Source organism: Bombina bombina, chromosome 1, assembly GCF_027579735.1.
Source record: "Bombina bombina isolate aBomBom1 chromosome 1, aBomBom1.pri, whole genome shotgun sequence".
Taxonomy (NCBI): Eukaryota; Metazoa; Chordata; class Amphibia; order Anura; family Bombinatoridae; genus Bombina; species Bombina bombina.
Window position 1 is genome coordinate 994,533,175 of NC_069499.1, and position 14,629 is coordinate 994,547,803.

Genomic DNA, 14,629 nt, shown 5'->3' on the forward strand with positions numbered 1-14,629 from the left:
TTGTAACATAGTATTAATCACTGAGTCAGAGAAACCTCTATGACTTAGAACTAAACGTTCAATTTCCATACCTTCAAATTTAATGATTTGAGATCCTGATGGAAAAACGGACCTTGAGATAGTAGGTCCGGCCGTAACGGAAGTGGCCAAGGCGGGTAACTGGACATTCGCACCAGATCCGCATACCAAAACCTGTGTGGGCATGCTGGAGCCACCAGCAACACAGAAGACTGTTCCATGATGATTTTGGAGATCACTCTTGGAAGGAGAACTAGAGGCGGGAAGATGTAAGCAGGATGATAACACCAAGGAAGTGTCAGTGCATCCACTGCTTCCGCCTGAACATCCCTGGACCTGGACAGGTATCTGGGAAGTTTCTTGTTTAGATGAGAGGCCATGAGATCTATCTCTGGAAGACCCCACATCTGAACAATCTGAGAAAACACATCTGGATGGAGAGACCACTCCCCTGGATGTAAAGTCTGGCGGCTGAGATAATCCGCCTCCCAATTGTCTACACCTGGGATATGCACCGCAGAGATTAGACAGGAGCTGGATTCCGCCCAAGCAAGTATCCGAGATACTTCTTTCATGGTTTGGTGACTGTGAGTCCCACCCTGATGATTGACATAAGCCACGGTTGTGATATTGTCTGTCTGAAAACAAATGAACGTTCTCTCTTTAGCAGAGGCCAAGACTGAAGAACCCTGAGAATTGCACAGAGTTCTAAAATATTTATTGGTAATCTCGCCTTTTGAGATCTATAATATTTGAAGAGTAGAAATAGCCCCATCAACTTTGGGGATCTTTTCCCAAAACTCTATAGATTTTGCTTGCAAAGGATACAATTTTTTAAACCTTGAAGAAGGAATAAAAGAAGTACCTGGCTTATTCCATTCCTTAGAAATCATATCAGAAATAGCCTCTGGAATAGGAAAAAAACCCCTGGAGAAACCACAGGAAGTTTAAAAACAGCATTTAAACGTTTATTAGACTTAACGTCAAGAGGACTGGTTACCTCAATATCCAAAGTAATTAACACTTCTTTTAATAAAGAACGCATATACTCAATTTTAAATAAATAAGTAGATTTGTCGGTGTCAATGTCTGAAGAGGATCTTCTGAATGAGATAGATCCTCATCAGAAGAGGATAAATTTATCATATTGTTGGTCATTTGAAATTTCATCAACTAAATGAAAAGTTTTAAAAGACCTATTACATTTATTTGAAGGTGGAAATGCAGACAAAGCCTTCAGAATCAGAAACAAATTCTTTAAAATTTACAGGTATATTATGCACATTAGAAGTTGAAGGAACTGCAACTGGCAATATACTATTACTGATGGATATATTATCTGCATGTAAAAGTTTATCAAAACAACTATTACAAATGACATTCGGCGATATAATTTCTACAATTTTACAACAAATGCACTTAGCTTTGGTAGAACCGATGTCAATGCAGCAATGTTCCAGCAGAAGCTTCTGAGGCAGGATCAAAGTAAGACATCTTGCAAAATGTAAGAGAAAAAACAATATATAAAGCAAAATTATCTATTTCCTTATATGACAGTTTCAGGAATGGGAAAAAATGCAAATAGCATAGCCCTCTGATAGAGAAAAAATCAAGAGGCAAACATCAATGGGGTATTGAAATAATGAAAAAATTTGGCGGCAAGTATGACGCACAACGTAACTAAACTTTTTTGGTGCCAAAAATAACCGGAAATGACACACTCATGTCACTAATGACGCAACCATGTGAACGGTCTCGGCGTCAAGTATGACACCGGAAATGACGAACTTGCGTCATAGACGTACTTTTTCGCGCCAAAAAAAATTTCGCGCCAAAAATGACGCAATAAAGTTTAGCATTTGTCGCACCCGCGGGCCTAATACCGCCCGCAATTTGTAAGAAGTAGTCGATTTGAAAAAAAGACTAAACCCCAGGTAAGAAATAAATTTCATTTTTAAAAGATGTTTATATTCCCCAAATATGAAACTGACAGTCTGCAGAAGGAAATACATGAACCTGACTCATGGCAAATATAAGTACAATACATATATTTAGAACTTTATATAAATGCATAAAGTGCCAAACCATAGCTGAGGTGTCTTAAGTAATAAAAAACATACTTACCAAAAAGACACCCATCCACATATAGCAGATAGCCAAACCCGTACTAAAACAGTTATTAGTAGAGGTAATGGTAAATTGAGAGTATATCGTCGATCTGAAAAGGGAGGTAGGAGATGAATCTCTACGACCGATAACAGAGAACTTATGAAAAGGACCCCCGTTAGGGAAATCATCGTATTCAATAGGTGATACTCCCTTCACGTCCCTCTGACATTCGCTGTACTCTGAGAGGAATCGGGCTTCAACAATGCTGAGAAGCGCATATCAACGTAGAAATCTTAGCACAAACTTACTTCACCACATCCATAGGAGGCAAAGTTTGTAAAACTGAATTGTGGGTGTGGTGAGGGGTGTATTTATAGGCATTTTTAGGTTTGGGAAACTTTGCCCCTCCTGGTAGGATTGTATATCCCATATGTCACTAGCTCATGGACTCTTGCCAATTACATGAAAGAAAAAAACATAACTCATAAAACCCAGTGGTTTGATTTCTCCAAGAATATCGCAGTAGGCTACTACATCAGAGAACTAAACCACGTTCACAAAGAGATGATTTTACTAGGTTATTTTGCCTATTAATAGTTATATTTAGGAGTCCAAAACACATTTACATTTGTATTCTATGATGCACAAATTAATCTCACCTCCTCTGAATGAGATAATCTTCTAAAATATCCAAGCATCGCACCATTTGAGAGAAAATGAGAACCTTGTGTCCACCAGCAATTAGCTTGGGTAAGAGCTTGTCAATAAGTACAAGTTTTCCTGCAGCTTGTATCATAGCCTGGAGTTGGAAATCCAGAGCATCAGGGCTATGTGTCTTCCTGAAGTCTTCCAGAATCTTCTCCTCTGCGCCTACAAAACAGCAAAATTCAACTGTCATAACAAATTGCAGCTAGCAAACAAAACAAAAAAACTTGTGTGGAAATGTAATTACATGTTGTGTTTATTTAAAAAAATAAAAAAAAAAAGTTATTATCTAGACTGTACAAATCTAGCAGTGTGTAAAAAAAAATGGACATCATATTAAAATAATGGCTAACAGACAAAATGGAGGGTCACCCACCCATACCATATTTGCTGACTATAGTACATGCACAATGGTAACACATACTCACCATTGATGAGATAGGGGTGGTTACAGCATTTTCTCAGCTCCATCATGGTGTTTATGAGATTGGGCATATTGTGTTGGTTGGCACCCTTGGTCAGAAAGGTAAAGTTCTTTTCAAGAATTGCACGATAATACTTTTTCTGAATGTTGGTCAGTTCCACCTCAATGATGGTCTCCTGCTTTGGTGCTAAATTTTTCTCTACATCATCCTTTAATCTTCTAAGCATCATGGGTTTTAAAATGGACTGGAGCTTCTTAACCTATGCAAAGAAATACAATTTATAGGCTAGCCAATAAACCCACATTGTAACTAAGCACAAACATAGTAAAAAAATAGTAAAAACAAGAATCAGAACTGTGAGAATCAACAAAACTGTTAAATGAATCTCTTCTTGTTCTGAGTGACAACACATGAAGCAGAAGATAAATACCCATAACACTGCTAGGAGATAAAAAGTGAAGGTCACCGAATTGTAAATGACGGCAAACGAAAATGAAACAAAGAAATCTTGTAGAGAGTGAGGTGTTCTTTGTTGAAACTTAGATCCTATGCATGAGATTGTGCAAGAGTCTTGACCAATATATACTGTGTGTGTGTGTGTGTGTATATATATATATATATATATATATATATATCATTAATAATAAAACATTGCTGCCATATAGTGCTCAAGAACTTTGTAAGTTCTCATAGAAAGGAGTTAAATTTCAAGTCAACAAAGAATACCAAAATAATGAGGTCAGTTTAATAACAGAAGCAAATTGGCACCTTTAAGAGGCAGGGACCAGAGAAAACAAAGATTTTTTTTTTTAATATGAATAGTTATCACATTTTAACTACTTTATTGTAGGTTAAAAAAAATGAATTCAAGGATTATCGAGGGTTACTTGATGAATACATTAGAGACCGCTGGTATCTGTGACCATAGCCGCAATGTTGAATGTCTGCATTTGGACAGAAGCCAAATGCACACATTCAACTCTTAGGTTTCTGATACCTACTGTAAAAACATTAGCAGCTCTTGTTACGGATACCCTTTCCACAACAATTTTAGCTACATTGATATAATTATAAAGCAATCACTAATAAAAAGCATACACATGTCAAAGATTTAGTCTAGCAATATCAGTAAAAACAGTCTTTGCTTACCATATGGTGCTATTTATAATAGTTCATGAAAAGCACCATTACTTTGCTGTATCAAAATTACATATAATCATTTTAAAAAATTCAAATCTCTAGAATGAAGAGTACAGACATTAGCCTTTCCACGCATAAAGGCCAACAATTAATTAAGGCACCAACATTTTTCTATGGAATCTAAGGCCATGCACAGGAAAAGTCAGCATGTTTTTTTTTTGTAACATTTGTTTATCCAAATTAAAGCTATAATTTAAAGGAATAATGCTACAACAAATAAAACTTTGGCATAATTGCATGAAAACCCCTCCAGCAATGGTTGTAAATAGTAGAATTTCAGCCTTGTATACCAGTAGCTTGGCTTACTATTGTTTCATGTAGCCACACAAATGGCCTATTATATATTTATTTTAATAACTTAATACATCCATCTTTAATAAGTTTAGTATTCCATTTGACATTTATGTTTGTAATTAAAGAAATAAGCTTATGCAAAAGCCGATATCTTAAAACACACACACACATTATAAGAGTGCATGAGCTTCAACCAGTTACCGCATCAAATATATATATATATATATATATATAACATAATTTATGCTTACCTGATAAATTCCTTTCTTCTGTAGTGTGATCAGTCCACGGTTCATCATTACTTCTGGGATATTACTCCTCCCCAACAGGAAGTGCAAGAGGATTCACCCAGCAGAGCTGCATATAGCTCCTCCCCTCTACGTCACTCCCAGTCATTCGACCAAGGACCAACGAGAAAGGAAAAGCCAAGGGTGAAGTGGTGACTGGAGTATAAATTAAAAAATATTTACCTGCCTTAAAAACAGGGCGGGCCGTGGACTGATCACACTACAGAAGAAAGGAATTTATCAGGTAAGCATAAATTATGTTTTCTTCTGTTAAGTGTGATCAGTCCACGGTTCATCATTACTTCTGGGATACCAATACCAAAGCAAAAGTACACGGATGACGGGAGGGATAGGCAGGCTCTTTATACAGAAGGAACCACTGCCTGAAGAACCTTTCTCCCAAAAATAGCCTCCGATGAAGCAAAAGTGTCAAATTTGTAAAATTTGGAAAAAGTATGAAGCGAAGACCAAGTTGCAGCCTTGCAAATCTGTTCAACAGAGGCCTCATTCTTGAAGGCCCAAGTGGAAGCCACAGCTCTAGTAGAATGAGCTGTAATTCTTTCAGGAGGCTGCTGTCCAGCAGTCTCATAAGCTAAACGAATTATGCTACGAAGCCAAAAAGAAAGAGAGGTAGCGGAAGCTTTTTGACCTCTCCTCTGCCCAGAGTAAATGACAAACAGAGAAGACGTTTGTCGAAATTCCTTAGTTGCCTGTAAGTAAAATTTTAGAGCACGGACTACATCCAGGTTGTGCAGTAGACGTTCCTTCTTTGAAGAAGGATTTGGGCATAAAGAAGGAACAACAATCTCTTGATTGATATTCCTGTTAGTAACTACCTTAGGTAAGAACCCAGGTTTAGTACGCAGGACTACCTTATCCGAATGAAAAATCAAATAAGGAGAATCACAATGTAAGGCTGATAATTCAGAGACTCTTCGAGCCGAGGAAATAGCCATTAAAAATAGAACTTTCCAAGATAACAACTTTATATCAATGGAATGAAGGGGTTCAAACGGAACGCCCTGTAAAACATTAAGAACAAGGTTTAAACTCCATGGTGGAGCAACAGTTTTAAACACAGGCTTAATCCTGGCCAAAGCCTGACAAAAAGCCTGGACGTCAGGAACTTCTGACAGACGTTTGTGTAACAGAATGGACAGAGCTGAGATCTGTCCCTTTAATGAACTAGCAGATAAACCCTTTTCTAAACCTTCTTGTAGAAAAGACAATATCCTAGGAATCCTAACCTTACTCCAAGAGTAACCTTTGGATTCACACCAATATAGGTATTTACGCCATATCTTATGGTAAATCTTTCTGGTAACAGGTTTCCTAGCCTGTATTAAGGTATCAATAACTGACTCAGAAAACCCACGTCTTGATAAAATCAAGCGTTCAATTTCCAAGCAGTCAGCTTCAGAGAAGTTAGATTTTGATGTTTGAAGGGACCCTGTATCAGAAGGTCCTGTTTCAGAGGTAGAGACCAAGGTGGACAGGATGACAAGTCCACCAGGTCTGCATACCAAGTCCTGCGTGGCCACGCAGGTGCTATTAGAATCACTGATGCTCTCTCTTGTTTGATTCTGGCAATCAATCGAGGAAGTAACGGGAAGGGTGGAAACACGTAAGCCATCCTGAAGTCCCAAGGTGCTGTCAGAGCATCTATCAGGACTGCTCCTGGATCCCTGGATCTGGACCCGTAACGAGGAAGCTTGGCGTTCTGTCGAGACGCCATGAGATCTATCTCTGGTTTGCCCCAACGTCGAAGTATTTGGGCAAAGACCTCCGGATGAAGTTCCCACTCCCCTGGATGAAAAGTCTGACGACTTAAGAAATCCGCCTCCCAGTTCTCCACTCCCGGGATGTGGATTGCTGACAGGTGGCAAGAGTGAGACTCTGCCCAGCAAATTATCTTTGATACTTCCATCATAGCTAGGGAGCTTCTTGTCCCTCCCTGATGGTTGATGTAAGCTACAGTCGTGATGTTGTCCGACTGAAACCTGATGAACCCCCGAGTTGTCAACTGGGGCCAAGCCAGGAGGGCATTGAGAACTGCTCTCAATTCCAGAATGTTTATTGGCAGGAGACTCTCCTCCTGACTCCATTGTCCCTGAGCCTTCAGAGAATTCCAGACGGCACCCCAACCTAGAAGGCTGGCGTCTGTTGTTACAATTGTCCAGTCTGGTCTGCTGAATGGCATCCCCCTGGACAGATGTGGCCGAGAAAGCCACCATAGAAGAGAATTTCTGGTCTCTTGATCCAGATTCAGAGAAGGGGATAAGTCTGAGTAATCCCCATTCCACTGACTTAGCATGCACAGTTGCAGTGGTCTGAGGTGTAAGCGTGCAAAGGGTACTATGTCCATTGCCGCTACCATTAAGCCGATTACCTCCATGCATTGAGCCACTGACGGGTGTTGAATGGAATGAAGGGTGCGGCAAGCACTTTGAAGTCTTGTTAGCCTGTCCTCTGTCAGGTAAATCTTCATTTCTACAGAATCTATAAGAGTCCCCAGGAAGGGAACTCTTGTGAGTGGAACGAGTGAACTTTTCTTTTCGTTCACCTTCCATCCATCTGACCTTAGAAATGCCAGCACTAACTCTGTATGAGACTTGGCAGTTTGAAAGCTTGAAGCTTGTATCAGAATGTCGTCTAGGTATGGAGCTACCGAGATTCCCCGCGGTCTTAGTACCGCCAGAAGAGCACCCAGAACCTTTGTGAAGATTCTTGGAGCTGTAGCCAATCCGAATGGAAGAGCCACAAACTGGTAATGCCTGTCTAGGAAGGCAAACCTTAGGTACCGATAATGATCTTTGTGAATCGGTATGTGAAGGTAAGCATCTTTTAAATCTACAGTGGTCATGTACTGACCCTCTTGGATCATAGGTAAAATTGTCCGAATAGTCTCCATCTTGAACGATGGAACTCTTAGGAATTTGTTTAGGATCTTTAAGTCCAGGATTGGTCTGAAAGTTCCCTCTTTTTTGGGAACCACAAACAGATTTGAGTAAAACCCCTGTCCCTGTTCCGATCGTGGAACTGGATGGATTACTCCCATTAACAAGAGCTCTTGTACGCAGCGTAGAAACGCCTCTTTCTTTGTCTGGATTGTTGACAATCTTGACAGATGAAATCTCTCTCTTGGAGGAGAGTATTTGAAGTCCAGAAGGTATCCCTGAGATATTATCTCTAGCGCCCAGGGATCCTGAACATCTCTTGCCCAAGCCTGGGCGAAGAGAGAAAGTCTGCCCCCCACTAGATCCGATCCCGGATCGGGGGCCCTCAATTCATGCTGTTTTAGGGGCAGCAGCAGGTTTCCTAGTCTGCTTGCCCTTGTTCCAGGACTGGTTAGGTTTCCAGCCTTGTCTGTAGCGAGCAACAGCTCCTTCCTGTTTTGGTGCAGAGGAAGTTGATGCTGCTCCTGCTTTGAAATTACGAAAGGAACGAAAATTAGACTGTCTAGTCTTGGCTTTGGCTTTGTCCTGAGGCAGGGCATGGCCTTTACCTCCTGTAATGTCAGCGATAATCTCTTTCAACCCGGGCCCGAATAAGGTCTGCCCTTTGAAAGGTATATTAAGCAATTTAGACTTAGAAGTAACATCAGCTGACCAGGATTTTAGCCACAGCGCCCTGCGTGCCTGAATGGCGAATCCTGAATTCTTCGCCGTAAGTTTAGTAAGATGTACTACGGCCTCCGAAATGAATGAATTAGCTAGTTTAAGGACTCTAAGCCCGTCCGTAATGTCGTCCAGAGTAGCTGAACCAATGTTCTCTTCCAGAGACTCAATCCAGAATGCCGCTGCAGCCGTGATCGGCGCAATGCATGCAAGGGGTTGCAATATAAAACCTTGTTGAACAAACATTTTCTTAAGGTAACCCTCTAATTTTTTATCCATTGGATCTGAAAAAGCACAGCTATCCTCCACCGGGATAGTGGAACGCTTAGCTAAGGTAGAAACTGCTCCCTCCACCTTAGGGACCGTTTGCCATAAGTCCCTTGTGGTGGCGTCTATTGGAAACATTTTTCTAAATATCGGAGGGGGTGAGAACGGCACACCGGGTCTATCCCACTCCTTAGTAACAATTTCAGTAAGTCTCTTAGGTATAGGAAAAACCTCAGTACTCGTCGGTACCGCAAAATATTTATCCAACCTACACATTTTCTCTGGTATTGCAACTGTGTTACAATCATTCAGAGCCGCTAACACCTCCCCTAGTAATACACGGAGGTTTTCCAGTTTAAATTTAAAATTTGAAATATCTGAATCCAGTCTGTTTGGATCAGAACCGTCACCCACAGAATGAAGCTCTCCGTCCTCATGTTCTGCCACCTGTGACGCAGTGTCTGACATGGCCCTAATATTATCAGCACACTCTGTTCTCACCCCAGAGTGATCACGCTTACCTCTTAGCTCTGGTAATTTAGCCAAAACCTCAGTCATAGCAGTAGCCATATCCTGTAATGTGATTTGTAATGGCCGCCCAGATGTACTCGGCGCTACAATATCACGCACCTCCCTCTGAGCGGGAGATGTAGGTACTGACACGTGAGGCGAGTTAGTCGGCATAACTCTCCCCTCGTTGTTTGGTGAAATTTGTTCAATTTGTACAGATTGACTTTTATTTAAAGTAGCATCAATACAGTTAGTACATAAATTTCTATTGGGCTCCACTTTGGCATTGCAACAAATGACACAGGTATCATCCTCTGAATCAGACATGTTTAACACACTAGCAAATAAACTTGTAACTTGGAAATACAATTCAATTAGAATAATATTAAAACGTACTGTGCCTTTAAGAAGCACAGAAGATCTATGACAGTTGAAAATTAATAAATTGAAACAGTTATAGCCTCAATCCTTGTAAATAACACAACTTTAGCAAAGGTTTAATCCCATTAGCAAAGATAACAAATTCTGAAAGCAGGAAACAAATTACAGAATAAACGTTTTTTATCTCAGTCAAACTATAATTCTCACAGCTCTGCTGAGAGAAATTACCTCCCTCAAAATAAGTTTTGAAGACCCCTGAGCTCTGTAGAGATGAACCGGATCATGCAGGGAATACAATGAGTTGCTGACTGAAATATTTGATGTGTAGTAAAAGCGCCAAAAAACGGCCCCTCCCCCTCACACACAGCAGTGAGGGAGAACAGAAACTGTCAGAAAACAGATTAAGCAACTGCCAAGTGGAAAAATAGTGCCCAAACATTTATTCACTCAGTACCTCAGTAAATGAAAACGATTTTACATTCCAGCAAAAACGTTAAACATAATCTCTAGTTATTAAACAGCTTTATGTATTTCTTACAGTGTAATTCTAGTGAAGTACCATTCCCCAGAATACTGAAGTGTAAAGTATACATACATGACATTATATCGGTATGGCAGGATTTTCTCATCAATTCCATTGTCAGAAAATAAAAACTGCTACATACCTCTATGCAGATTCATCTGCCCGCTGTCCCCTGATCTGAAGTTTACCTCTCCTCAGATGGCCGAGAAACAGCAATATGATCTTAACTACTCCGGCTAAAATCATAACAAAAACTCTGGTAGATTCTTCTTCAAACTCTGCCAGAGAGATAATAACACACTCCGGTGCTATTTTAAAATAACAAACTTTTGATTGAAGATATAAAACTAAGTATAATCACCATAGTCCTCTCACACATCCTATCTAGTCGTTGGGTGCAAGAGAATGACTGGGAGTGACGTAGAGGGGAGGAGCTATATGCAGCTCTGCTGGGTGAATCCTCTTGCACTTCCTGTTGGGGAGGAGTAATATCCCAGAAGTAATGATGAACCGTGGACTGATCACACTTAACAGAAGAAATATATATATATATATATATAATGCAATGTAATTCCCCACCATCTTCACTATCTTATTTGCCTTCACCTGTAAACCTAGTTCCCCAAGGTTCACTTGGGGTGGATGCCAGAGGTTCTGCGGGGCACCCCCCTTCAACTCCCCAGACGAAAGCAAAAAATAGTGTAGATGAGGGAATCCTAGGTTTACCCGGATATTTGACTTTACCCGTAACATATATATATATATATTAAAAAAGGTACTATAGCCAAGGTTGATAGGCCATATATTTAAAATTTTAATAAGACAAGGGTGCAGTTAGAGGCCTAATGTTCTACACTGTTCTGAGACTTGCACAATAATTGCTACCTCCTTTTCTACTGGTTTCTTACAAAGTAACTAAGCTAAACAATAATTAAAGGGACATTAAACACCAAAAATGTTATCGTTTAAAAAGATAGATAATCCCTTTATTTAGCATTTCCCAGTTTTGCATAACCAACACTATTAAATTAATATACTTTTTACCTTTGTGATTACCCTGTATCTAAGCTAATTGGAAAGTTGTTTAAAATTACATGCCCTATCTGAATCATTAAATTTTAATTTGGACTTTACTGTCCCTTTAAATGAGAAACTGGCTATAAAAATGTCCAAATGGTTTGCAAGGCAGTATTTAAACATAAAATTCCTTTGCAATCGCCTCCATAAATAAATCCAAGTACAGGAATATAAAAAGCCCAAATTTATTTAATCCAGGTTAAATCCCTAGAAACATGTATAATGGGTCCTTAAAATCAGTACAAAGCAACAGGGGGACCGTGGCTCCAAATCAGGCACGTTTCATGCGCACTTGGTCACTGCTGTATGGAGCCACGGTTTAATATATACACACACAAATGAAATGTAAACCTTATTTGATAATTAAATAGAACACTGGATTAATTTTTTTAAAATTCTATATTATTTTTTATTGAGATTGGTTAAAAGGCATACAAGGGAAACATGTCAAAGGTTTTACAGACAGATTATTTCCACATTTTCAACTAATAATTGCTAGGTTATTTAAACAAAGTGTGGTTATATGACATTACAAACACAGATTAGGTAACAAAATTGGTGCCAATAAAGCTCTGTACCTTCAAAATAACCTAAAAGACCACTCTTGGGCCCCTTATGACACTATAAACGTAACTAAAGAAGGTAACTTCTGAAAATATGGAGACCACTTTTGGATCTCCAGTAATGAATCTCTATTTTCTGATTTTATAGGGTTTAGATCAATTGGTTAAACTTAGACTGAAACACTTATATAAAACCATTAAATTGATGATGTTATTTCACTTTATATATCAAGACTTGCTAGAAGGGAAGAGAATAGTAGGGCCTCTTATGGACCCATTATTTGTATTTTGTTTTAATTGAATAGCTATATTGATGAGATAACCATTGTTACAAATATTTCAGAGTAAGCAGTTGAGGGGAGTAAGTACAGTGAAACTTCATTACAAGGTACAGAGAGATGGGAACGAATAACATAAATAGAATCAAATATGTCTATCTAAGGTCAACAGATAGGCAATTTTAAACACAGATACATTAGAATAGGTGGTTTCCCAGTGTCTAAATGTGTACAATCTTTTTATAGAGAGATTAGAAAGCGTAAGGATTCAATAGATTATACACCCTTATATACAAGTCAGTAGCTACACATAATATTTAGAGGCTATTAGAATAAAATTTTGATGTGCTATCTTGGCCTCACACATCCCATTATTGAGATAAGGTACGTTGGAATAGCCCCTCGTAAATCTATATCCACAATACTTAGAAATCAAGAGCCTAGTATATAGTAGAACACTTCATGTATACTTGCTCAGGGGTTAAGTTTGGGCAGCTCCAAAGCCTTCTTCTGTTCCAATATATTTCAGAGAGGAGATAAGATGTTGTAAGGGACTGTAATAATCTATCAGAGGTTTAATCATATACACGGCTCCTTATTGGCTAACATTTAGGTGTGTAACCCCATCAAGCCTTACTCGTAAAAGGATACCCATCCCATACTATGGGTGCAGTGGGCAGTTATTGATGAGAATGTGTGAATGTACTCCGCTAAATTTAACTGGTATTAATGATGCATAGGGGTATAATTACCAAGCTGGGAAACCTCCTCACAACAGTATGCTATATCCATAAGTCAGAACTAGCTTAGTTTAGGTTAGACAGTAAATAGGTATCATAGGTAACAAATGACGGGAGAACAGCTTAACTAGAAAAAAAAAAAACATATGGGTGACATAAACTGTAAACCCACTAAATCCAATAAGTACAAGTGATGTGCTAGAATAAAATAGTTAAGTAGGACAGTTGAACAATGCATATCAATCGTTCATAACTCAAACGTAAAGTCAGCTTGTGTATAACAGTTTTTTACCTTGTACCCAGACCTGATCTAATAGTGATATCATGCAATAACATTAGGGATTCTCCCTAGCTTCTGTCCAGCCTAGCAGTCCCGGGAATGAGTCTCGTATATGGGGCTTCGGTTCCCCCTTAGCCCAGTCTGTGTCGGTCATCTTGAAAAGGGCTCGCTCGGGTGTGAAGTCCTGAATAAAAGGAACACACATTCCGTGAGTTTATTACTTGTTAACGCCCTGTTTCAGCAAAGCCCCGATTTCCTTGGGTAGTTAGGAGCTTTCTACTCATTTTTCCTCCAGCTCCGGTCGCAGTTAGGGGCAGATGGATAGGAGGTAACAGGCTTGGGTTTTCAAATGAGGTAGATCTGATGTGGGCCCATCTCTGCTTCTCTGCATCATCCTCCATTATCACTCAGGCGTTATTTGGATATTTGATCTCCCCTGTTAGCGCATAGAATGCCTCCACCGGCATCTAATGTGCGGTTCCGATCAGCAGCTCAGGTTTAAGTGACTGCCCATCACAGGGCCAAGTTTTCTCAGTCGCCTGGCCCTCCCGTTGGGTGTCTATTTGTCTGAGGGAGTTGGAAGTCTTTTCGTTAGCCGAATCGGACCAGGAAGGCATAGTTTCAGTTACTTTTACTTGGGGGGACTGCTGCAGTTGCGGGTCTCAGGAGAAGTCTGCATAATTCTACCTCTAAGCTCCAGTAATGATCCTTTATAAGCTGCGTCATCTTGCTTTTCCACTTGTTTTAGGGCCTCCATTTTTTAAAACGGTACTTGTACAGCTCCCCTTCAAATACACCTACAAGTAGATTAATCATCCTGAGAGATGGTATCCTTCTTTAGTATAGAAGGTAGTCAACCGAAGACTGCTGTACCCCGGCTTTCAGGGGGTTCGAAATCCTGCTGTAAGGCCGTCGCCTAAGATCTCAACAGACCAGATCGGAGTCTTATAGGTCATAAGCTCTGCAAATTTAGTATAGATCAATGCTGCTCTTCTCTATCTAGTCAAAGATGAGATGGATGTCAGTAGATATTGCAGATTTACTGCTTAAATCTGCAGATTGAGCAGATCACTTTAGGAGCAACAGATATTGCGACCTTTCATGGCCGCTGCCTAGCCACACCCCTGAATTCATTTTTTATACCGATGAAATAATATAGTAGAATAGTTATTATGAGAGAATAACTGAAGAAAAATAAAATAAATTATTGTTTAAATGTAATATAAAATACTATTATTGATGTATCCTAATGAGTTTGTGTTAGAAAACAACTTATATGGTAAGAAATCTCAATAGTTTTCCAGGATTATTACGGGTCTTGTTTTATACAATATATCCTTGTACCTAACAATGTA

General features: G+C 39.5%; 1 protein-coding gene across 3 annotated transcripts in view; it reads right to left on the bottom strand.

Annotated features, from left to right (window-relative positions):
• CHD6 (chromodomain helicase DNA binding protein 6) overlaps positions 1–14,629 on the bottom strand; it is a 1,034,665-nt gene that overhangs the window by 420,964 nt on the left and 599,072 nt on the right. For all 3 annotated transcript variants that reach the window (XM_053712106.1, XM_053712055.1, XM_053712147.1), the window contains 2 exons: positions 3,261–3,516; positions 2,787–2,997 (listed from right to left, as the gene is read on the bottom strand). In XM_053712106.1, the coding sequence (XP_053568081.1) occupies positions 2,787–2,997; positions 3,261–3,516 (467 nt within the window). The remainder of the gene's footprint in view (positions 1–2,786; positions 2,998–3,260; positions 3,517–14,629) is intronic.